This window comes from Geotrypetes seraphini, chromosome 9 (assembly GCF_902459505.1).
Source record: "Geotrypetes seraphini chromosome 9, aGeoSer1.1, whole genome shotgun sequence".
Taxonomy (NCBI): Eukaryota; Metazoa; Chordata; class Amphibia; order Gymnophiona; family Dermophiidae; genus Geotrypetes; species Geotrypetes seraphini.
Window position 1 is genome coordinate 186,105,799 of NC_047092.1, and position 25,816 is coordinate 186,131,614.

At 45.7% G+C, this 25,816-nt stretch overlaps 1 protein-coding gene across 1 annotated transcript in view; it reads left to right on the forward strand.

The window, feature by feature from the left end:
• Window positions 1–427: 427 nt before the first annotated feature.
• The window catches only part of ECEL1 (endothelin converting enzyme like 1), a 64,211-nt gene continuing 38,822 nt past the window's right edge, over window positions 428–25,816 (forward strand). Inside the window, exons 1-2 of the mRNA XM_033957680.1 lie at window positions 428–540; window positions 2,939–3,904. Of these exons, the coding sequence (XP_033813571.1) occupies window positions 3,116–3,904 (789 nt within the window). The 5' untranslated portion in view covers window positions 428–540; window positions 2,939–3,115. The remainder of the gene's footprint in view (window positions 541–2,938; window positions 3,905–25,816) is intronic.

Consider the following 25,816-nt stretch of genomic DNA (forward strand, 5'->3'; position numbering starts at 1 on the left):
GTTGGGGAGTTAAAAGTGAGCTTTTAGCTTGAACTTGAATACTGCTAGTGACGGAGCTGGATTAAGGACTGTTGTTCCAGGAGTCTGGAGTTGGCAGTGGGGAAGAAAGGTACTGAGACGAGGAGAGGTATTGAACCCCTTTCTCTCTCACTTCGGCATTTGAATATGACCTTGCCCAGGTGTAAGCCCAGCCTAGTGCCCGAGCCAAGCTCAGTTGCAAAGTGCAGCTCTCCGGCTGCCGCCTTCTCAGTTTTATCCCTTCTTTCCATCTTATTACTCATTTCAGAAAATGGGAACATGAGCTAAGACTTGTCAGTGGCATGAGCAAAGACCTCGGGTCATTTGCATAGTAATGTCTGCACTGGGCGAGACTCCAAAGCAGCCCCTCCCCACCTCCCCTCCCCTCTTACCAAACGCTGCAGTTGCATTGCACTCGGGCAGGTACAGGGACGTCGATGCATGGAGCAAGCAGGCTGCTCCGGGGGGGCGTTGAGACGACTTGCAGAGCCTAAGCGCAGCCTGGAGCTTTTGCTTTTCCTTGTAAGTCTTCCATTTCCGTCATTCTCTGTGCCGTTTGTGGTCATGTTAGGGCGGGAGCTCTGGACCACTGAGCCAGATCAAGGCGAGCTTTAGTGGTCCAGCAACTTTCCCCGGAAGAGCAGAAATTCCCGGCAGGGGTGGTTTTGCCAGCCCAGACTCGGAGCTGTTCGGGAGAGAGGATGGATGCAGTGAGAGCAACCCCGAAAGTTCAACTTAGTTTCTCTCGGTCTTTAGTCGGTGGAAGAAAACGGGTCGGATGGTCACCGGGTCTCACTTGTAGGCAGGTGGACTGGAAGCAGAGACTTTCCTGGGTCATTTGTCGAGCTTTAGACGTGCAGATTTAGCAAATCAGCCAAGAAAGACAGCCCTACAGGCTTTTTGCTGCTTCATTTTGGAGACAAATTTGCTCTTACAAAAAAAAAAAAAAAGTAAACCCCCATCCCATTAGAGAGTGCAAATGTGGCATATCTGAACCCAGGCTTCAGATATGTACAGAACAAATGACCCTAGGAGCCAGCTCTATGGGTGCTTGAACACCCCCAAAATTGAACAAACTGTTATGTGTCTGGGGAGGGTCATTTTCAAAGGGCTTAGCACCCCCAATCATTTGCTCCTATGATGATGGCAATATATTTATCTCATCCCACTTTCAACGAGTGGGACAACATTTAAATCAGCAGAACCCCCCTCCCCCACCCCCCTACCCCCAGTAGTGGAAACGGGATATTTCAAAGAGGTCCCCGTTCATACTTGTCTAGCATTTAAATGTGTTTCTAGTTTTCTTTCTTGTGGAGCAGAAAGTTTCTTCGAATGGGGGGGGGGGAGCTGGGGAGGTTTCATCGATTGGAGACTATAGATTGCCTTTTCACGGTATGAACAAGAGACAAATAACTTTCACATGTCTATTGATCCTTTGCAAATCGCTGCTTTAAATATCCCAGCTCCGGGACCCTGGCTCTTCCAGAAAGCGAGCTGACCATCTAATATTTATGGATTTGTGGCCGTTTCCCAAGAAATGTGCTCCAAAGTTAGAAAGAAACTCTGAGCCTTTCATCTTACTTCTTCGACAGGAAAGGGTTTTAGCATTGATTTGGAGCATCTTCACAGAAGATGAAGTTGCCTTGAGTGTCTCTTCCACCACAGCCAAGCTGGTAGAAACTGGGTCCACGTTCCCAGGCAGTGAGAGAATAAAGGCGGTTCCGAGCAGGGTTGGCACAATAGCTCTCTGCTATTCACCACCCTTCAATTCAGATGTGTCCCAAACTGCAGGCAATGGGGTTGGCTGCCAGACACGCTGGGTCTTCTGTGTGGGGAGAGATGAGCTTTTCCTGGCGGATTGAACCCTGAAGATTGAATGCTACAGGTGTCAAGGGAGAGAGGCATCAATCAGCACGACAGAAGGGAAGAGAGGTGTGAGCAGACAGGACTTTGAGGGTCCCAGTGAAGAGAAAGAAATGATTGAAATCTGCATTTTAGTCTATTGAATTCTCTTGTGCATCGTTGTCACCTGGTTTGCTATAATAGTGATAAATAACCTTATTAAATGAAAAAGCATGTTCAGGTTTCAGACAGATGGCTAAAGAGACACCAGAATCACACCAGTCCCTAAATCTTTGCTCTCAAGTTGCCCTTACGCTGCATTTTGACCCTGTTCTGCTTTAAGAAGGGCCTGAATCCACGCCTTGGCTGACGCCATAGTTTATCTGGCGATGTTATTATAGGGACCCTTTTCCTAAACTCTCTTGTGTGTGTAAGTTGGCAAAAATGGAGTATCGTGGAGCACTTTCATGCCAACTGCATTTCTGTAATCTACATTAGTGCTTGCCCATAGGAAATACTGGAAAATAGAAGGTGGCAAGTGTTCCTGTGGGAAGTTGAAAAAATGGCCAGCTGTTAATAGAAAAAATAGACCATGGAAGACATGGCCTTCGTGCACGGGCGTGCCAGAGCCCCTTTTTACAGCATCTTAATGGACTATCGTATCTCCTGACAAAAATTCCCACATTCGGGACTCTGTGCCAGGAAAAGGGGGGAACTCGTATTCGATGACAAGTGGGTTCACCTGAGTCATTTCTGATTTCCACCGCAATTAGGCCTGTTCGTCTTTTGCATTTCCAATGAGACAGTGAAACAGAGAAACACATTTTTGTAGAAATCATGTTCGCATTAAAGCAGCCTGTGCTGTCCAGTGATGAATCATCCCGAGAAAAGATTCCCTCACCATAAAGCCCTGAACAGTCCGATGTTCTGGGAGCTGAAGCCTTCACTAGACCAGAGGTTATTCTGAGAGGCCACCACCTGTAACCGCTTCGCTGCTGGTGCTCTGTGCCAAGCTTATAGAAATCCACTGCAGCACTGGAGAAACCCTGGAATTCATTCTTTTCTTTCTATCTTGCAGGTCTAAATCTCATCCAGATCTTGAATGTGAGGACACCGAGCCATGAGAAATCCTCTCACCTCTTTCCTTCCTGCCCTTACCTGACAGGATTTTCTTTGCCACCAGATGGGATTTGCAAGGAAAACACACTGAACTTCTCAACGGAACTGTGGAAGTAGAGTTGCAAATCCAGTCACCATGCCCCACAAATGTAAGGACATTGGAGTCAGGGGGCTGGAGAACACATATTCACTGACAGCTCACTACGATGAGTTTCAGGAAGTCAAATACATGAGTAAGTACAAGAGCGAGACGTTATCCAATGGACTGAACCTCCACATTGGATCCAAAAAGCAAAGAGGGGCCGGGCTTCCCCGATGGAGCAGGAGAGAAATCTGCCTCCTCTCTGGACTGGTATTTGCAGTTGGTCTGTGCATTATTTTGGGCTGTATGTTGGCACTCAAGTACATCTCCCTGGAGAAGGACAGTTACTGCCTTGAGGACTGCCAGGAGAAGAAAACCTTCAACAGGGCCTCCAGATTTATCGCCAGCAACATTGACGCCACCATTGACCCCTGCAAGGACTTTTATTCGTTCGCCTGCGGAGGGTGGCTGAGGAGACATGGCATCCCCGAAGACAAGCTCATTTATGGCATCATCGCAGCCATCGGTGAGCAGAACGAGGAGAAACTCCAGCTCTTGTTAATGCAGCCGGTGAAGAGGAACTACCAAGGGTCAGCGGAGCGAAAGGTCAAAGAGTTTTTCAAATCCTGCCTCAACATGAGGGAGATTGACCATCTGGGGTCAAAACCTATGCTGCATGTGATTAAGGACTGTGGTGGCTGGGACCTGCCAGACGATGGGAAGAAAGCCAAGTGGGACTTCAATGAGCTACTCTACAAGGCCCAGGGGGTCTACAGCACAGCCGTTTTCTTCTCTCTGACGGTGAACCTGGATGACAAGAACTCTTCCAGATACATTATCAGGGTAAGCACTGAACGTTTTACTTTCCCAGTTTGATGTATAAGCAGCTGAAACTGTACTCCATAAAACAGCTCCACCTTATAAAGCAGGGATGTCAAAGTCCCTCCTCGAGGGCCGCAATCCAGTCGGGTTTTCAGGATTTTCCCAATGAATATGCATGAGATCTATTTGCATGCACTGCTTTCATTGTATGCTAATAGCTCTCATACATATTCATTGGGGAAATCCTGAAAACCCGACTGGATTGTGGCCCTCGAGGAGGGACTTTGACATCCCTGTTATAAAGCCCTATGTCAGCTTAACAGCCCTCCCCCCAGCCCCAACCGTGCGATACCCCCTTCACAAAGCTCCACAAACAAGACTTCTGGGCTCCAATAACCTCCCTTTGTATTTCTGTCTCGTGGTTTCATTTTGGAGACAGCCCTGTAACGCTCCACCCACATGTCCTACAGCCCAATTCCCCACTTCCCAACAAGAGACAAAATAGAACAGACAGAGTAGACTTTATGTATTAACCACTTATAGCCGAAGTGGTTTACATCCAGGTACTCGGTCATTTTTTCCCTGTCTGTCCTGGTGGTCTCACAATCTATCTACTATACCTGGGATTAAGTGACTTGCCCAGGGTCACAGAGCAGCAGGGGTTTGAACCCACAATCTCTAGCCACTGTGCCACACACTGATTTAGCACCAGGGGTAAGTTACAATTTAGAAACTGAGAACTAACAGTTTAAGCTGTACCTGAAGCCCTGAAGGGTGAAGGGACTTGTCCAAGGTCACAAGAGGCATCAGTGGGAGAAGCAGCCCATGCTCTTAGCACTGTCACAGCAAAGTGGAGGTATAAAAGCACCAGCTGTTGCGGTGGCCCTCGTATTGGCCCCAGAGAGCAAGGGCAAGAAGGCAGAATGTATGTCGTTTCAAGTGGGGAGGAGTGTGCCAGCCCGCTGAAGCATACACAACAGCCTAAGTTTTGCACGTGGCTTGTGCCTTTTCAAGGTGAGCCACATGTACTTACCTTGCCTTTGTCCCACTCACAGTCTAAGTTTGGGCCCAAGACAATGGAGGGTTAAGTGGCGTTTCTGAGACCACAGTTGGGTCTAGTGAGATTTGAGTCTGCCACTGTAATCCAGACAACAAGATGGTCATGGCAATGATTTATCTATTTCATTTTCGGCACTGTTCTCCCAGAACGGTTTCCATGAATTTGAGCATTTTTCCATGTCCAATCTATCTAATGTACATGGGGGGATTAAGTGACTTGCTCAGGGTCACAAGGAGCAGTGGACCACACTCTCCCCCTTACAACTGAACATGTTTAAGGGAGAGAGGACGTGGGAAAAGCATAGAAAAGAGGAGAAAACCCCAGATAGTAGGAATAGAGGCTCCTGTCAGAACTGGAGAGAAGGAAAAGAATAAACAGTGGTTTTTCAAAAGAAAACTCTCCCGAGAGCCACGCTACATCATGCTTCCAAATTCACTGCACTGATGCTCCCGTGTTTCAAACGTGTCCCAATTCTGCTTTTGGGGGCCTGTAGCAATGAACCAGAACGGACCAATTAGCAGCCCCAGATGACTGCCTCTTGCCTTCATTCTTCAGAAGCTCATCACGCAGCTTCCGTCATCCTCTGACTGGCCACAAGTGGCCTTTTTTGCACTGCCGCTAATTAATAGCATACTTAACGACTACTATGGGCCAGTATGCTGGAGCTTAATTAATTAAACCCAAACCGGGGCTGATCTCATCTGAAATATGGAACTTTCCTCTCCTGATGCAGATTGTAAGTTTACACTTTCAAGTATTTTATCCAGTTGGAATTAATTTCACTGATTTTATCAGGGGACCATTTCTGAGCATTTCTCTCTTTCTTGCTGCCTCCTCTCTGCTGAAAGTCACAAATGTGTGTCCAAAATCCGCAATTTCACTGAGATACAGCAGCACTCAGCATCAATAGAAATATGTATATATGGGAAAGCAGATTACTGAGAAATTCTCCTTCAAAAGCTTTTTAATGAAGTAAGGAATAAAAGAGTGGAGTTTAAGTACTGGAACAGCAGGTGATGTTGCTTAGCAGGAATGAGGTGGACTGGTGGGCGTCTCCATGTAGGAGAGGATGTGTTCAGTGCTGGAATAGCAGGTGGTGCTGCCTGAAAGGAATGAGGTGCATTGGCAGACGTCTGCATGTAGGAGAGGATGTGTTCAGTGCTGGAATAGCAGGTGGTGTTGCCTGAAAGGAATGAGGTGCATTGGCAGACGTCTGCATGTAGGAGAGGATGTGTTCAGTGCTGGAATAGCAGGTGGTGTTGCTTGGCAGGAATGAGGTGGACTGGTGGGCGTCTCCATGTAGGAGAGGATGTGTTCAGTGCTGGAATAGCAGGTGGTGCTGCCTGAAAGGAATGAGGTGCATTGGCAGACGTCTGCATGTAGGAGAGGATGTGTTCAGTGCTGGAATAGCAGGTGGTGTTGCCTGAAAGGAATGAGGTGCATTGGCAGACGTCTGCATGTAGGAGAGGATGTGTTCAGTGCTGGAATAGCAGGTGGTGTTGCTTGGCAGGAATGAGGTGCATTGGCGTACGTGTGCATGTAGGAGAGGATGTGTTCAGTGCTGGAATAGCAGGTGGTGCTGCCTGAAAGGAATGAAGTGCATTAGCAGACGTGTGCATGTAGGAGAGGATGTGTTCAGTGCTGGAATAGTAGGTGGTGTTGCCTGAAAGGAATGTGGTGCATTGGCAGACGTCTGCATGTAGGAGAGGATGTGTTCAGTGCTGGAATAGCAGGTGGTGTTGCTTGGCAGGAATGAGGTGCATTGGCGGACGTGTGCATGTAGAAGAGGATGTGTTCAGTGCTGGAATAGCAGGTGGTGCTGCCTGAAAGGAATGAGGTGCATTGGCAGACGTCTGCATGTAGGAGAGGATGTGTTCAGTGCTGGAATAGCAGGTGGTGTTGCTTGGCAGGAATGAGGTGCATTGGCGGACGTGTGCATGTAGGAGAGGATGTGTTCAGTGCTGGAATAGCAGGTGGTGTTGCCTGAAAGGAATGAGGTGCATTGGCAGACGTCTGCATGTAGGAGAGGATGTGTTCAGTGCTGGAATAGCAGGTGGTGTTGCCTGAAAGGAATGAGGTGCATTGGCAGACGTCTGCATGTAGGAGAGGATGTGTTCAGTGCTGGAATAGCAGGTGGTGTTGCTTGGCAGGAATGAGGTGCATTGGCGGACGTGTGCATGTAGAAGAGGATGTGTTCAGTGCTGGAATAGCAGGTGGTGCTGCCTGAAAGGAATGAGGTGCATTGGCAGACGTGTGCATGTAGGAGAGGATGTGTTCAGTACTGGAATAGCAGGTGGTGCTGCTTGGCAGGAATGAGGTGCATTAGCGGACGTCTGCATGTAGGAGAGGATGTGTTCAGTGCTGGAATAACAGGTGGTATTGCTTGGCAGGAATGAGGTGCATTGGCAGACGTCTGCATGTAGGAGAGGATGTGTTCAGTGCTGGAATAGCAGGTGGTATTGCTTGGCAGGAATGAGGTGCATTGGCAGACGTGTGCATGTAGGAGAGCATGTGTTCAGTGCTGGAATAGCAGGTGGTGCTGCCTGAAAGGAATGAGGTGCATTGGCAGACGTGTGCATGTAGGAGAGGATGTGTTAAGTACTGGAATAGCAGGTGGTGCTGCTTGGCAGGAATGAGGTGCATTGGCGGACGTCTGCATGTAGGAGAGGATGTGTTCAGTGCTGGAATAACAGGTGGTATTGCTTGGCAGGAATGAGGTGCATTGGCAGATGTCTGCGTGTAGGATAGGATGTGTTCAGTGCTGGAATAGCAGGTGGTGCTGCCTGGAAGGAACAAGGTAGATTGACGGAGGGAGAATTGATGTAGGGGGTATTTTTAATACTGAAATTACAGGCAGTGCTGTCCAGCAGGAACCAGGTAGATTGACAAAGGAGGTATAGGACAGGAATGAGATGGTTTGGTCATCTGTATTAGAACAGCAGGGCAGGAGTGAGGTGTTTGGGCAGCACTGCAGGGTGACAGGGAATAAAGAATGTGATTATCATGGAAGAAGATAAGAGGAGCATCTTGTCAGATTGGGGTTTGGTGAATTCCTCCCTGTTTGCCTGTTGTGTTATTAGCTTTTCGCTTTTGTAAACATCAGAATTCACGCAGAGGAATTGTGTATATGCTAATTAGATGAGAGTATTGGATGATGTTTTTCTGAACTGGCTGCCTCACACACTCTGCCTCTTCTACTCCGGATTAGGTATCATTTATAACTTTCTGCTCCTGGAAAATTAAACCATCTTCAGCCTTCAGTGGCTAGAGAAATATATCCTGGCTTCAGGCCGTTTCCTACTGCTGAGCGGAGGAATGGAAGAGTGACAAACGGGCTGAATGGATTTGCTTTGCTCTAGCTTAGTCGTGCTTCCCTATGATGTACAGAGGGCGACATTAGTGCTGTTTTCAGCCTGAATAGACTTTAGCTTTTTTGTATGGTTATTGATAAGGTGACCTAACTTTAATTTGAAGATAGAGAAACCAGGGTTCAAATCTCACTTCTCCCACTGACTGTCCTTGGATATCAAGGACATGTCATTTCACCCTTCATTGCCTCAGGAACAACGTGGATTGTATGTTCACTTGCACAGGGAAATAACTCACCTTTAACTCAAATTTGGATAGGTGAATAATTAAATCCCAGATCCAGATCCATAACCTAAGAACGAAGAAGGCACCGTAGTGTATCTGACCCAAAGCACTGGCTCGAGCCAGCATTTCTCCAAATCCTAGTTAAGAGCTCTGACCCTGGGCTGGCTTAACTATTGGGCACATTGAGTGGTCACCTAGAGTGGCAGCATCTGAGGGCTGGTAAACAGAATACGACCATCAAAAGTCAAAGAGTTGGCAGCCTGAACCTCTACCCACAGGGAAGTGGACAGTTTTCCACTAGGGATCTGGATTTAGCTCATATCTTTTTCAGCAGTAGTTCAAAGTGTGATACGTTCAGATACAGCAGGTATTTTCCTGACCCCAGAGTTATCATCTGACTCCAGAAAAAGGAGGCTGGATTAAGATATCCGGGTTTTACTTCTGTTGGAAGTCTCAAACTGTCTCCTGTTTCAGGAGCCTCACAATCTGTTTGTACCAGAGGCAAGAATGAAAGGAAGAGGCCGACAGAGTTTCAGTTTTGGTTACAATGCTAAAAGTAGCCCCAAATCCTTTTTCTACCTGGTTTTGGCCAAAAGGCTGTGACCATGGTTTTGGTTTCAGTTGAAATTGACCATATTTCTTTCTTTATTCATTTAAAAATTAATATACTGCATACAACTATGAGGTTTCCAAGTCACATACATAAAATCTTGTTTCCCTACGATTTCCACCTATAACGTAGACATGTCTGGACATCATAGACATCCCCCAATATAAAATATCAAAAATCAAGGCAGAACCACATCTACAGCAAATCAAATGATGGCCACCCCAATTCACATTAGCATGCAAAGCAAGTCTAATACAACATGCTTCTGACAGGGAAATCGAAAGAAGATATTATCAGAGGAATAAACATTAGCATAGGAAGCTGAAAATTTGTCCTATTTATCTCCCTCCCTCTGAACATGAATTGCGCCTTTCCCCCTTGCCCACCTGTAGCTCCCCCCCCATACACCCCCCGCCAAGCCTGCCATACAATCTCAAGGCAGGTATAGTGACCTCGTGAGATTGCAAAAGGTAATGGCAGCCATTTTGAGAGTACAGTTGACATGGGCAAGAGCGACTGAGGGTAACTCCTACCCAGACTGCACCACTGGACCACAAAGAATCACAAGCGAGCCTGGAGTGGGGGAGCTCTTTTGTTCATTTGACGGTAAGTCATGCAATCATGATCTTGTAGAGTAGCTTCTATGGTAAATAGCAGGTTCCAAATAAATGCTTTTGATACAAAGGTGTAGCAGGAATTTCAGTCCATACATTTGGGATGATAGGTACACCGTTAATAGCATGCAGGACATTGGCGCACTGACAATTGCGCTCCGTGAAATGCGCACACCGACAAGTGTGTGCATGAAGGGAGGGGAATTGTTGAGGCGGAATTGTAAGTGTAGTGAGGGGGGGGGGTTGCAGCAATGTTATAATTCAAAGTGCATCAATATTGAACCCCCCCCTCGAGCACGTCATTGTAAAGGTTTCTTCCCCCCTCCCCCCCGGAGCAAAATGTAAGTGTAGGGGGGGTTTCCCCCACACACCCCTCAACGAGAGCATGAATGTGTGTGGGGGGGTTCTCCCCACCCCCCTTCAGAGCACAAACAGGAAGGCATAGGGTGAAGTGCTCAGAGCACAAGTTGTAAGTGTAGTGGGGGGGGGTCAACGAGAGTGTGAGTGTAGTGGGGGGGGTCAACGAGAGTATGAGTGTAGTGGGGGGGGTCAACTAGAGTGTGAGTGTAGTGAGGGGGGTCAACGAGAGTGTGAGTGTAGTGGGGGTTCCTCCCCACTCCCTTCAGGGCACAAATGGGGAACGCAAATGGGAAGGCATAGGGTAGCACGCATTTGTCCTGTGTGCAAACATCGGGGCGGAATTGTCAGCGTGCCAATGTCCTTCGCGCATTTGATGGGTCACCGGAAATATATCAGCTGTCACTACAAATGTGGTGCAAAGACGGCCATTATGGCTTTTCATTTTAGTTCTCATTAGCTGAGGTCCGTGCGTGTGGCGGCAATGGCGTGGCGAGGGTGAGTGGCATCCAGGACAGTTGTACTCCTTCCCTGCCATGCGCACGCTTGGCCCCTTCCCTTCCCTTCCCCTCTACCTCTTTAACTTTACTGACACAAGCGGCATCAGCGTCGACTCTTCCTCTGACATCAGGACCCAGATGCGACATCAGAGAGAGCCAATGCTGGCGCGAGCTTCAAGTTGGAGTTATTGCTCATGCCAGTGAAAAGCTAGAGGTACGGTGGGGGGGGGGGAGGGGGAGGTTATGGGAAGGTGCTAATTACACACATAAATGCACTTAGTCGGTCTGCATGTAGTGGACATGGAAGGGGCTTGGGCAGGGCCAGCAGTAACATTTGGCTGAATAAATTTACACCAGCGACTGGCATATGTAAATTGCAGCGTCTAAATGCCAGCACGTAAAAGTTGACTTATGCTAATATTCTCTCATGGTAATTACATTTGTAATTGCTGATATAGGATTCACGCTTCGTATACAGCATCCTGACGCCTTACTTTAGGCGACCCCGTTATGTATGCATACGTGAAGCCAGGTTTTAATATTCAAAAGGATGCGTTTCTGCAGATCTGTTCTGGAAGTGGTGTTGAGTTTACTTAGGGGGTCTTTTACTAAGGCGAGCGCACCTTAGTAAAATTTTGAGGTGAGGACTAGAGACCCGAAAGATAACCAGGGGGGGCAAATGAGATGTCCAATCGGTGCCCAGGACCAATCTTTATTGAATAAGTCCTGACGGGGATTCCAGTTTTGGCAACACACAAGATACAAAAATCTGTACTTCTTTACTAAAGAGTCGAAGCACTTTTGAGAATTAAGTCATGAATTCGATCCCTAAAAAGGTTGGGACAGGAATCACCTCTTCCTTCTTCCCTGGGCCAAGGAGCATCTCCATTGCCCTTGTTTTGAATCTGTATCCGCTTTGACGGGTAATCCTTCCTCTCTTTGTCTTTTTTGATAATAGATAACTAGGGGGGTTCACCAGGAGTTCCAGATAACTTTGCAGTGGCCCTGCCGGGACCCATTTTTCTCCCTGTGGCTTCAAATTTGCCCTTCCAGAAAATGGGTCCCGTCTGTCTGTCTTTGACAGTGATTCTTCATGGCTAGCTGATCAACAGGGACTGAGATTGCGCACATGCGATTCTGCAGGGCTCTTTCCTGCTTCCTCCCCGTCTTTCCTGTTCTTCCAAGAGCCTTCTGGGCTGATACCCAGGACCGCTGAAACACGAGAGCTGACCCTTCATAGCCGCCCAGATGTCGGTTGGAGAAGTCCAAGGTTTGGTGAAGCTCTTTGGCTGAAGCCCTACTCGGCTCCTCGTCCTCCACATTTTCTGCCAGTAGAAACCAGGCTTATTTTTCAAACTGTCAGTAAAAGCCCAGGATATTGTTCACAGGGACAAGAATTCATCGAATGGCTGCCAAAGGATCCGTCGCTTTCAGTCTGAAGAGTTTTAGACTGCCAGATACGTGGGATAATAAGAGAGAAGAGGAAATTAGCTTCTAACAATTATTTTTAGGGATATGATGATTATTATGTCTACAGAAATATTCATGAGAATATTTCAAATCTGGAAAAACTGCTTTTTTATATAAACATTTCCCCCTCTTTTACGAACGCATAGTGCGGGTTTTAGCATCGGCAGCGGCTATGAGCGTCAGAGCAGTTACCGTCGCTACCATCGCTAAGCGTTTGTAAAAGAGGGAGTTAGTTTTTGAAAAATCACAGCATCCACTATCTCCTCCTCTCCCTATTGGCTAAGGCTCTTAACATTTGCATCTCCTCTTCCTATAGGCTAAGGCTCTTTACACCTGCATTCTGATGTCATAGAGCATTCTGGTTATAGGCTAAGTAAGGCTCGTAACACTTGCATTGTGAGGTCATAGAATTTTATGATTATAGAAACATAGAAACATGATGGCAGATAAAGGACAAATGGCCCATTCGCAGCATCCACTATCTCCACCTCTCCCTATTGGCTAAGGCTCTTAACATTTGCATCTCCTCTTCCTATAGGCTAATGCTCTTTACACCTGCATTGTGAGGTCATAGAGCTTTATGGTTATAGAAACAGAGAAATATGAAGGCAGATAAAGGCCAAATGGTCCATCCAATCTGCCCATCCACAGTAATCATTATCTCTTTCTCTCTCCGAGAGATCCCACGTGCCTATCCCAGGCCCTTTCGAATTCAGACACAATCTCTGCCTCCACCACCTCTTCTGGGAGACTGTTCCACGCATCTACAACCCTTTCTGTAAAAATGTATTTCCTTAGATTACTCAGAGTCTATCACCTCTTAACTTCATCCTCTGCTCTTTCATTCCAGAGCTTCCTTTCAAATGAAAGACTCGACTCATGCACATTTACCCCGAAAGAGGTGGTGGACAGGAAAACGGTGACTGAGTTCAAAGAAGCGTGGGATGAACACAGGATCTAGAATCAGAAAATAAGATTAAATATTGAACTAAGGCCAGTACTGGGCAGACTTGCACGGTCTGTGTCTCTATATGGCCGTTTGGGGGAGGAGGGGCTGGGGAGGGCTTCAATGGCTGGGAGGGTGTAGATGGCTGGAGTAGGTTTTAATGGATATTTCGGCAGTTGGAACCCAAGCACAGTACTGGGTAGAGCTTTGGATTCTTGACCAGAAATAGCTAAGAAGAAAAAATTTTAATTGAATCGGGTTGGGCAGACTGGATGGACCGTTCGGGTCTTTATCTGCCGTCATCTACTATGTTACTATTTACCTCACGTAGGTATTTAAACGTCTTTATCGTATCTCCCGTCTCCCACCTTTCTTCCAAAGAATCCAGGTTGAGATCTTTAAGTCTGTCTCCATACGCCTTGTGATGAAGACCACCCACCATTTTAGTAGCCTTCCTCTGGACCGACTCCATCCTTTTTATATCTTTTTGAATTGTACACAATAGTCTAAATGAGGTCTCACCAGAGTCTTCTACAGGGGCATCAATACCTCCTACTTCCTACTGGCCAGACCTCTCCCTAGGCAGCCTAGCATCCTTCTAGTTTTCACTGTCACACGACCTTTATTCACTGCAAGGACACAGCGTGTTTCGGGCTTCACAACTGTACCGTGGTTTTCCACAGCAGTGTGAGATAGACAGCCACAGCCCACTAGGGACAGAGAAAGTATCTGCAAATAATGTGCACAGCGCTACGTTCATCCAGTTGCACCACAGAAATGATTACTAGGAGGAATAGGAATTGTTTGGTGAATTGGACAAGGTTCTTGGCCCTTTTTCCATTGAATTTGCAGGTCACAAAGTGATGACTAACCTCTGGCTTTGTAGTGCTAAAGCTTTATATATATATATGTTCAAGCTTTTTACCAGTTTTATGGTATTTTTTAGCAGATGTGCTGTGGTTTGGTGGGAAGGAGTTTGAAGAGATAATGTTTTTGTTGGGTGATACATCTATATGTATTTGATCATGTGTGTTTTGCCGCTTAGGCCTTTCAGAGTTCTTGGTAGGAAAACCAAGAGAAAGGGAAAACATTGTGTGCATTAATCTTTCATCCACAGAAAAAAGGGGTCAGTTAGCACACGTGTGCTGGCTGCCGTGCACGGAGCCCTATGATACACACTCGGTCCTTCTTCTGAGTCTTTCAAAAACAAAATTTCAAAAGAAAGAGAGGAAGACAAGTCAGCAGGTACATAAGAATAGCCTTACTGGGTCAGACCAATGGTCCATCAAGTCCATTAGCCTATTCTCACAGTGAGTGACCAATCCAGGTCACTACTACCTGACCAAAATCCAAAGAGTAGCAACATTCCATGCGGAATCTCCAAAGAGTAACAAGAGTCCGGAACCCCCAAAGAGTAGCACCATTCCATGTGGAATCTCCAAAGAGTAACAAGATTCCGGAATCCCAAAGTGTAGCAACATTCCATGCGGAATCTCCAAAGAGTAACAAGAGTCCGGAACCCCCAAAGAGTAGCAACATTCCATGTGGAATCCCCAAAGAGTAGCAAGATTCTAGAATCCCAAAGTGTAGCAACATTCCATGTGGAATCTCCAAAGAATAACAAGATTCCAGAACCCCAAAGAGTAGCAATATTCCATGCGGAATCTCCAAAGAGTATCAACATTCCATGCGGAATCTCCTAAGAGTAACAAGATTCCAGAACCCCAAAGTGTAGCAACATTCCATGCGGAATCTCCAAAGAATAACAAGATTCCAGAACCCCAAAGAGTAGCAACATTCCATGCTACTGATCCAGGGCAAGCAATGGCTTCCCCCATGACTTTCTTAATAACAGACTATGGACTATGAAAAAGCAGACAGCAGGTGGTAGCAAATGGCCTGGAGGTCTGGTTGCAAAGAGCACAAAAGGACAGTGGACTAGTCCAGTAAGAGATGTGACAGCTTGGGAGAGTGTTACCTTCCCTTGCCTCGAGCCCCCGTCACTTTCTACTAAACCCATCTTACTCCAGAGCACAATTAACTGCCAGGGACATGATTTATGATAATGTCAGAGCCCATGAAAATCTCCACTGAATAACGTGTCGAGCTTCCCTGCACATGTCGGCATCAGACTGCAGACGTCCATTTGTAAGCCTGCTTCCCCGAGGACTGCCACATGTTCAGTCCCTGTCTTCTGCTAAAGCCTTGGATGGTCCTGGTCTTTTGCCACGGTCTCGGCTCCTGCGTCCTGCATTTTCGAGGAGCATTCACTGGATCTGCCTTCAGTCCTAAGCCACAGAGCTCCCCAAAGCCTGACAATTCAACAAAGCCTGGGATAAACACAGCAGCAAAGGCATGGAGGCAAACCAGAGAGCAACTGGAAGCTGTGGCATTGTAACTGGGCACGTGAGGGTGCCCTGTTGTCACTGTCTGCCTCTGCTAAGAAATGACACAGAAGGCTGAGTGCATGGAGCTGCCATTAACATGTCATCATGCACTCAATCCATGGCCCACACATCAGTATTGAGTGGCCCAGGCAGTAGTGGCCAAATCTTTCCCACCATGGCTAGAGCACTCTGCTGAGGGGAGGGAGAGGTCCTTAAATTTCTGCACATCATGGTGGCCATGTAAGACCACTAGGGCTGCAAAGAGTGTGCAGGACCTCCCATCCGTTCCTATCTGTTTCTTGTGGCCATTTCTCACATCGTCAGATGAGTGGGGCTAGCTAAGCCAGGGGCATTTTAGCTAGCAGAATTTATCAGCACCTCCGAATTGCTGCATGGTACTGCCAGGCTCGATGAACTGGTTGGGTGTTCTTGCTGTGGTAGAGTACCATGAATTATGTGCTAAAAAGTTGTTGGTCTTGTTTGTCCCATGGCAGGTTGGGAGTTATTATAAGTTTGCGTACTCCAATGTAATATTGCATGTTGAGCCAATAATATGGTATTTACATGCGTTATGTGATAAATCTGTGGTCAAGTTGTTGCACCGCCCACCCTGGCACCAAGGTAGTGGTTACTCTTCCACCTCTCTTTACTTTAGGTTATCATCACTTCATGTCCACCATACCAGTCTAAGTCAGTGGTGTCCATTTGTGGGCACAGGTACTCGCATGGTCACTTATGGTCGTTAAAAAGTGAGCTGCACATGGGCACCTCTGAAAGACAGCACTGGCGCAAGAAAAGCGTCATCTGCTAAGACAGTCGTGCTCTGGTCTGGCCAAAACAGCCCCGTTTCTGGACATTTGTATGCAAATGGAGTGGACAGCATCAGAGTGCTTTTTCTCTACCTAGTGAAAGAGCCTTTGCTACCTGCAGTCTCGTCGTGAGGCTGGGATCTCTCTCTTCAGCCCCAGAGACAGCAGCAGGAGGAAGAACTTACATTTTCAGCCAGACCATAGCCTTGTAAGCATCTCAGTTTGGCCCAAAAAATTCACTGTGATGTTAATGGGATTTCCATAATAATGGGACTTGTATACTGTCTTTATGTGGTTACACTTTCAAAGCGGTTTCCATATATACATACAGGCCCTTAGTTTGTTCCTGGGGCGATGGAGGATTGCCTAGGATCACAAGGAGAAGCCCAAGGATTTGATCCCACAACCTCTAATCTAATCTAAGCCTTAGATTTGTATACCGTGTTGTCTCCTAAAAATAGAGGCTCGACTCAGTTTCAATTAACAGAGACTCAAATTAACTAACAACGAACGAACGAAATTACTAAACAATTAGAAACTTAACACTCCTTAGTACCGTTTCCCAAGAACTGCTGAAATAGCATTGTTTTCATCGATTTACGAAAAATCTGAAGAGAGAAAAACGTTCTAATATGACAAGGAATTTCATTCCAAATCATTGCAAAGCTATACGAGAAGGATCAGGAAATATCAGCTCAGGGTGGTGAGGCCACTCCTCACCTCGTCACTAATTTGTAAGTCAGGACCATTTCAGATCCAAATCAGCTCGAGGAGAGCCATCAAATATCTTCCCATGTGGGCTGTGACACTGCTGACCCGCATGTGTAAATGGCATCCATTGAAGGTAGCCCAAGGAGTGAGCATTTCCAAATGCCTTGTCCTTCAACCTTGAGGCTCTTTCCCCTAAACACTTCCTGCTTTCTGTTAAGAACTTGAGAAGAGAGGAGTGAAGAAAACTGCAGAGAGGACGGAGGATGCCCCAGAGGTTTCCAGGGACCACCACTGGTGCCCCAGCCTTGCATCGAAGAACTCTGCAATAAGGAGTCTTTTGTTTAGCAAACTGCAGAATTCTTGATTCCCAAAATGACTGGGTCTGAAACATTTGACCTGTCGAGCCCAATATGGTGGAAATTGTGTATCAGTCTTTTGTTCTCTGTGTGCCTGGGAATAACAGGGAAGAAAGTCATTCTTTTGAGTGTTGTGGAATTGTCACATATGTCCACTGGTACCTACAGAAAAAAAACTTCTCTGCTTATAAGAGGGTTTTAAATTGCTGAACGATACAGAAATATTTTCTGGCCAAAGAGATGTGCAATTAACCAATGAAACTAGCTTGCTCTTCATGTCATCAATTGATAGAATCACATTCAATTGAACCAACATAGCGCTTTCTAAGTCTCAGATATTGCTGCTCTGGCACCCCCCAGAGGGGTAAGCATCAGGCAGAATGCAGACAAAACCAAGCTCTTTGAAAAAAGAATGGTTACTGGTAGGGCTTCGGGAAGATTAAACATTTTAATCATGATTAATATGTAATATTTTAAAAGAAAATACGACACCTCTCTCCCTTCCCTCCAGCTCCCTCCCCCCCCCCCCTCCTGCCCCCTTTACAGGTCCAGGACCTATCTCCTAGCTCTCTTCAACCTCCAGCCCACAATTCTCTCCAGCACCCCTCCCTCCTTGCACATCAGCACCTGTGTGGCTGACTGGTCGAGCTGCTGCCTCTGCATTCAAAGGTTGTGAGATCAACTCCCAGTGCTGCTCCTTGTGACCCTGGGCAAGTCACTTAATCCTCCAGTGCCCACCTCTTTGAATACTTTTTCTGTGCTGATTTAGAGTTTGTCAACACTTGTTTATTTCTGATCTGAAGAAGAAGGGATACCTACGAAACGTATTACCACACCATTTCACTCAGATAAACACCAATAACACACCCTTGATTTAAACCCATTAAAACACACAGCAACTGGCAGCACAGAAAGACCTGCACTGTCCATCCAGGCTGACCAACAATGTGGCCAGAGCCATGCCCTCTACTCTAGGCGGGCACAGTCACAGTCTCCATCATGCCAAACATATAGGCAGCCAAACATGATGGAGTTTGGGTTATAATCATATATAAGAACATAAGAATTGCTATAGTGGGACAGACCAAAGGTCCATCAAGCCCAGGACCCAAGTATCTAGCTACATCCCAAGGACTAAACCAGATTTTATACTGCTTCTCCTAGGAAAAGTTCCAAGTTTAAGTTTCAAGTTTATTATGCAATTTGATTAATCGCCTATTCTACATTCTAGGCGATGTACAAACATAAATGAATAAATAAAAACTTGGGATATTTGTTACATAGACAAATAATTACATAATTACAAAAACTTACAATCATGAAACACTAGGAAATATATATTTAAAGGGTTACATTCTGTATCAAATTCTATATTTCAGGATAACAACAAAAGGAAGGGAGTAAAGTACAAATAAGAAGATATAAGGTTAAGAAGGAATGTAAAGTCATTTATTAACTAAAAATGTCATTGAAAAGGAAACTTTTAAGCTTAGTCTTGAATTTAGTTAAGTTCTTTTCTTCTCTAATATAGAGAGGGAGATTATTCCAAGATTGTGGGGCGGTCACTGAAAAAATAGTAAGCCGTCTAGTGTTAATAACTTTCAAAGAGGGAATAGCCAATAGATGTTGATCCTGAGATCTGTGTTCTTGTAGTTATATATGGAATTAACACTCTGAAAATGAAAGCTGGGGTTTGAGACATTAGTGATTTGAAAGTAAGCAAACATATTTTATATAAAATACGATGTGCTACGGGAAGCCAGTGGGATTCCTTAAGTAAAGGTGCAGTAGATTTCCTCAAGCCATCTCAATAATGGTCTATGGACTTCTCTTTAGAAATTATCCAAATCTTTTTTAACCCCTGCTAAGCTATCTGATTTCACCACATATCATCTTACCAGTCAAGCTGTCCTCCTCTCCCCCCTAAACTGCACAGCTTCTGACACTCTCACTTGTCTTGTACCCTCCACTCACTTAGTATGCCTTTTCTGTGCTGACAGTGATAGAAATGTGCATGTTTGATCCAACTGGAAAAGGTCCTCAGTGACAGAACCTGTGGCATAAAAATCCACTCATTGGTGTAGCTTCAAATAACCCCTAATTAGTTGTCAAATAAACAAGTGAATGTGTCCGTTCATAAAGACTAAGAATTCCGAAGGAGTGTGTGGGGGGAGGAGGGAGATTGCCTGAGGTTTTGGAGGGCTGAGCCTGAGGAAGACATGTGCTAAAGGACTGGGACACATTATTGCACTCCAGGAAAAAAAGAGATTATTACATGAAGTGCTGCTTAAGGTGGTTGTGACCTTGAGGGGAGCTGTAGTCATCTCTTCCTGGATCCGGAAGGAACTGGGGCTGAGCCAGGCTCTCTCAGACATTAATGTTCTGCAATTGCACATTCAAATAGGGTCAAATTAACATTTTTGCCCTGGGAAATTCAAGAAACCGTTTTGACTTTACAACGCATACCTCCGTGATCGCCCTGTTATTTCTGTCAGTTCCCAGACTTCTGATGGGCTCTGGGGTTTAATTTTATTGCCCTCATGATCTTTATGATCTCCTGTCTGTTTCTCTCGGAAAAGGTTTAACCCTTTACGTCTCTCTCTCTCTCTTTTTCAATGCATAGATAAATTCTTCATTTTCCACTATAGATCTTCAAATATTTTAGATTGGACATTCACATAACCACACAGAACTGGGTTAGAGAATGACATGGGAACTCGTTTTCCCGTCCCACCCCGGTGAGTTCTTTTCCTGTCACCGCCCCATTCCCGCAAGCTCCGTCCTCATCTGCACAAACCTCGAAACACTTTAAAATCATAAGTGTTCAAGGCTTGTGCTGTTAAGGCAGAGCTTCCAGGAATGGGACGGGGAAAAATTTCTCCCGTGTCATTCTTTAAACTGGGTGAGATTGGGCCTTTTGGCCTCTGGATTTCAGCAGCCAGGGCAGATATTGGAATCCTTTATTCCACAGTCCGGTGTGTACTAATTCACTTGGTATCTTCTCAGGGAGGAGGGGGGCCTGATATCTTTCATCAAACCATCACAAGAATGGGATAAACATAGAAACATAGAAATAGACGGCAGATAAGGGCCCACGGCCCATCTAGTCTGCCCACCCTAATGTCCCTCCCCTACCTTTGCCCTGTGAAGAGATCCCATGTGCCGATCCCATTTGGCCTTAAAATCAGGCACGCTGCTGGCCTCAATCACCTGTAGTGGAAGACTATTCCAGCGATCAACCACCCTTTCAGTGAAAAAGAATTTCCTGGTGTCACCTCGTAGTTTCCCGCACCTGATTTTCAACGGATGCCCTCTTGTTGTCGTGGGACCCTTGAAAAAGAAGATATCTTCCTCCGCCTCGATGCGGCCCGTAAGATACTTGAACGTCTCGATCATGTCCCCCCTCTCTCTGTGCTCCTCGAGCGAGTATAGCTGTAATTTGTCAAGCCGTTCTTCGTATGGAAGATCCTTGAGTCCCGAGACCATCCGGGTGGCCATTCTCTGGACCGACTCCAGTCTCAGCACATCCTTGCGATAATGCGGCCTCCAGAATTGCACACAGTATTCCAGGTGGGGCCTCAAACCATAAGCCTGAAGAATTTCAAAACTGGTTTTCTGAATGTCCATAATGAATACTGTAGCAAATATGTCTCCCCAGGAGGTCAGGAAAGGGAGAAGAAGAGTCACAAGAACTGCAAGGAACACAGCAGTCAGAGGCGGAAAAAGGAGGAGGTCTCAGGATAGACAATATTATCCCAGGGAATATGAGAAAGCTAGGGCAGCTCAATCTCCTTTGGCAACTTATAAGAGGCCATCTGTCCCTCAGGTAGAAAAACCCTGGAGCCAAGGATTGGGGATGATCCCTAGCAGAAGAGCCAACACTTCCTTAGGCAGGGGATCCCTGGAGTTGTGGGTAATTGAGGTGGGTGGATGAGCAATATACAGTATACCATGTCTGTGGGTAAAACAGAAGAAAGGCAGGAGTCACCCCCCCCCCCCCCAACACCTGAAGAACAACCAAGGGATACAAGAACCCCTGCTAGAGAAGATTGTCATGGCAAATGAAGCCACAGCCTGCTAAGAGCAGCTGGAAAAAGTGATCTTTCCCTATTGTTTGTTTTAAGGGAAAGGGGTTGGGACTTGTAGACTGCCTTCGTGTGGTTGCACATTCAAGGTGGTATACATGTATACAGGTACTTATTTTGGACCTGGAGTTATGGAGGATTAAGTGACTTGTCCAGGATCATAAGGGCTCAATCCCAGCTCTACCACTAGGCCACCCATTTGTGGGATTCTGTGGTCAGTAGATGCCTTCCTCCTTCCCTTCTCTATCTGTAGACAAATGATGGAGATAAGGAGAAAATAACAGGGTGGGAGAGTTGTCTTTTTTGCTTTGATTCACTTCTTATTTGAGAGAGAAAGAGAAAAAAAGACTTTTATAATAATATGTGAAAACTAGTCTTTAAGCCTGTTACATTAACGGGCGCTAGAATAGATGGGTCTGTCTGTCTTTCTTTCTGTCTCTCTGTCTCCTTAGCTGCTGTCTGTCTGTCTGTCTTTCTTTCTGTCTCTCTGTCTCCTTAGCTGCTGTCTGTCTGTCTGTCTTTCTTTCTGTCTCTCTGTCTCCTTAGCTGCTGTCTGTCTGTCTGTCTTTCTTTCTGTCTCTCTGTCTCCTTAGCTGCTGTCTGTCTGTCTGTCTTTCTTTCTGTCTCTCTGTCTCCTTAGCTGCTGGCTGTCTGTCTGTCTTTCTTTCTGTCTCTCTGTCTCCTTAGCTGCTGTCTGTCTGTCTGTCTTTCTTTATGTCTGTCTCTCTCCCTGGCCCTCTGGCCCTCTGCCCTTTCCCAATGTCTCCTTTGGGGACTTTACCGCCAGGAACTTATCCAAACCTTCTTTAACTGCTTTCACCACATCCTTTGGCAACGAGTTCCTGAGCTTAACCACACGGTGAGTGAAAAAAATTTTTTCTCTTATTTGTACCTTCTGAAAAATGAAACAATTGTATTTACCTGTTTCACCCCATTCAGGATTTTATAGACTTATCACGTTTCCCCTCAGGCTGAAGAGCCTAAAACGCTTTCGCCTTTCCTCAAATGAGAATCATTCCATCCCATTAAGCACTTTGATCGCCCTTCTCTGTATGTTTTCCAGTCCCACTACCTCTTTTTTTTGAGATGTGGAGATCAGAATTATTCATAGTACTCAATGTGTGGTCTCACCATGGAGCGATACAGAGACATTAGAATATTCTCTGCTCCCTTCCTAATAATCCCTAACATTCTGTTTGCTTTTTTTGCTGCCACTGCATAATGGAGGCAGTACATGCAAATATCTCTTTTGCATATTCATTAGGGATAGCCTGAAAACCTGACGAGTTTATAGCCTTCCAGGATTGCCGTATGACACCACAAAATTAGAACAACCAGTTCAAAGATGCAGTTTGGCATAAGCAGGACAGGAAATTATTTAAAAATTAGATTAGATTACAGAAATTTGATAGTTCCAAGTCTAATAGGTGTTGACACTGTCATCTTGAACCTATTCTACTATTGTCCCTTGATACTTCAGTTTTGCAGATCCATTTGGGACCAGGTGAACAAAGTACTGGAAAATCCAGTGGCATTAACATACGACACTATGCTATTTGGCACTTTGATGAGAGCTAAAAGCCAAATATCATATTATGACAGGGGTGGCCATACAGCTTATTTTAAGGAATTGGAAAAACTGGGAGTCTCTGTGTCACGTCTTTAAAATGGAACATATTATGGCTCTACAACAGGGATATTATAAGAAGTTTCTGGATATTTGGGAGCCATTGACAAAATTTTGCAAAGAGTGATTGTTGATTTTGCCCTTTGGTGCAGAGGGGGTGGTGGGGTAGGAAGGGGGGGGTTAGAAGATATTTTTAATTCTTTAATTTGAGTGCAATTTTTGAATATAAGGATGGGGGGTGATATATCTATTTGTCATACATTACAATTTAGGTTGAATTTAAGTGCTTTTATAGTGTAATATGATTGTATAATATGTTGCACTTATTTATGGCTTCAAAATGAATAAAGATATAAAAAAAAAAATAATTCTTCTCGCTTTCTTTTTTACTGCATGACTGGAGGGAGGGGGGTTTGGGTAGGTGAGTGAGGGTTTGGGAGGGCCGGGAATTAATGGTCTAAGAAAGGTTTCACTGGAGTTCATAATAATCCAGGGTCCTGGTGTGTTATGATGTTCCTTTGGGTTATTCCTCTGTTGGGCTTGTTGAAGAGTTATTTATTTTTTTTGTATAGTCATGGCCTAATCTCTTTATTGTTCACATCTCTTGAGGTTGGGGGGGTGGAGGGATAGGAATATTGTTATATTATGTACTTTTCACTATTGTATTTTCATTCTTGCAGTGTCAATATTTGAAATTGGTGCAGGACTTCAGATGTTCTTTGTATGAGCTATATTCCTTAATTTGCCATTAGTAATTATATTTGTTTTTTGCATCAATTAAAAAAAAAATTGTTTGATCGTAAAAAATAAAAATGAATAGGAGAAAATATTTATTTTTTTCACTCAATGCATAGTGGAGCTCTGGAACTCATTGCTAGAGGATGTGGTAATAGTAGTTAGCACATCTGGGTTTAAAAAAGGTTTGAACGAGTTCCTGCAGGAAAAGTCCACAATCTGCTTATTAAAGAAAAACATGAGGAGAGCCACTTCTTATCCTTGGGATCGGTAACACGCAGTGGCATACCAAGAGGGGGGCGGGGGGGGAAGGTCCGCCCCGGGTGCAGGTTTAGGGGGGGGTGCACAGCCGGCCAGGTCTGGAAAATTCAACAGTGAATTTGAAACAGCTCCCTTTCTCCCTCCCTGTCCCTTACCTCATGGCTGTGAGTCTAAATTACCTTCTTACAGCAGCTGGAGTTGCGTGTGGCTGCCGTAAAGGTCATCTCTGATGCAACCAGAAGTTGCATCAGAGACGACCTTTATGGCAGCCATACAGCAGCAGGCTGCTGTACGAAGGCAGTTTAGACATCGCCAGCCACAGGGCAGGGACATTTGTCGAACCAGGCCTGTTGTCCAGGGGGCGGGGGGGGGGGGGGAAAGAAAGCACCACGAAGGTAAGGGGCAGGGAGGGAGAAAGGGAGGAAAGGTGGGGTGGAAAGAAAAAGACGCTGAAGGGAAATGGGTAAAACAGAGGAGGGAGAAGGTCGCTAAAGCACATGGGGAAGACAGAAGGTGGGGGAGAAGGATGCTGAAAGCACATGGGGAAGACAGAGGGGGAGAAGAACGCTGAAAGCCACTGGGGAAGACAGGGAGGAGAAGGACGCTGAAATCACATAGGGAAGACAGAGGGGGGAAGGACGCTGAAAACACATGGGGAAGACAGAGTGGGGAGAAGGACGCTGAAAGCACATGGGGAAGACAGAGTGGGGAGAAGGACGCTGAAAGGACATGGGGAAGACAGAGGGGGAAGAAGGACACTGAAAGTACATGGGGAAGACAGAGTGGGGAGGACGCTGAAAGGACATGGGGAAGAGAGAGTGGGGAGAAGACACTGGCAGGGAAGAAGACAGAGATGCCAGACTATGGGGGGAGCAGAGGGAAGAAGATGGGTGCCAGACCAATTTGGAAGGGGGGGAGAAAGGGAGAGGCACAGTAACAGAGCAAATGGAAGACACAGAGAGAAGAGAGACAGTGGATGGAAGGAATTGAATGAGAAGATGAGGAAAGCAGAAACCAGAGAAGACAAAGGTAGAACAAAAGTTTTCTATTTATTTATTGCTTTAGGAGACATGTGTCACTGTTTCTGTGGTGTTACATTGTGTGGTATGCAGAGTCCAGCTTCTTGCTGGTTCAATTTAACCTTTGTCTATGTATTTCTATTTTATTTCCCCTTTTACAAAACTGTGGAGCATTTTTTAGTGCCAGCCGTGGTGGTAGCAGCTCTGATGCTCAGAATTCTATGAGCGTCAGAGCTGTTACCACTGTGGCTAAAATCCACACTACAGTTTTGTAAAAGAGGGAGGGGTTAGTTTGTGATGACATATTCCATACTAGGCGAAGGTGTTTTCTGTGTTCTGTGTGTTCGAAAGACATGGTTTTTTGTTAGGATTGACGGTGTAGGATTAATCTGTGCTGGTCCGGCTTGTTTAGTTTTACAATGGGTGTATTGATGTTGTACTGCTCACTGCAGTATGTAAGATGCTGCCTTTTCCTAGGTACTCATGTGTGACGTGTGGCTTGTTACTAAAAATCATGTTTTTCGTACAGATGGGGGTTGTGTGTCAAAAAATGATGGGCCCCAGGTGTCACATATGCTAGGTACGCCACTGGTAACACAGAATCTTGCTACTCTTTGGGATTTTAGTAGTATAGAGTAAATAGGGTAGGGAGGTAGGTAGGATGGGACTTGGAGTCAGGATGTGGACCTGAAATAATATAAAGATCTGATCACCCATAGTTATGCTACGCCTGCCTCTTACTGAAAAGAAATTGACTGTTTAGAAAAAAAGATTGTGCCTTCCATTGATTCT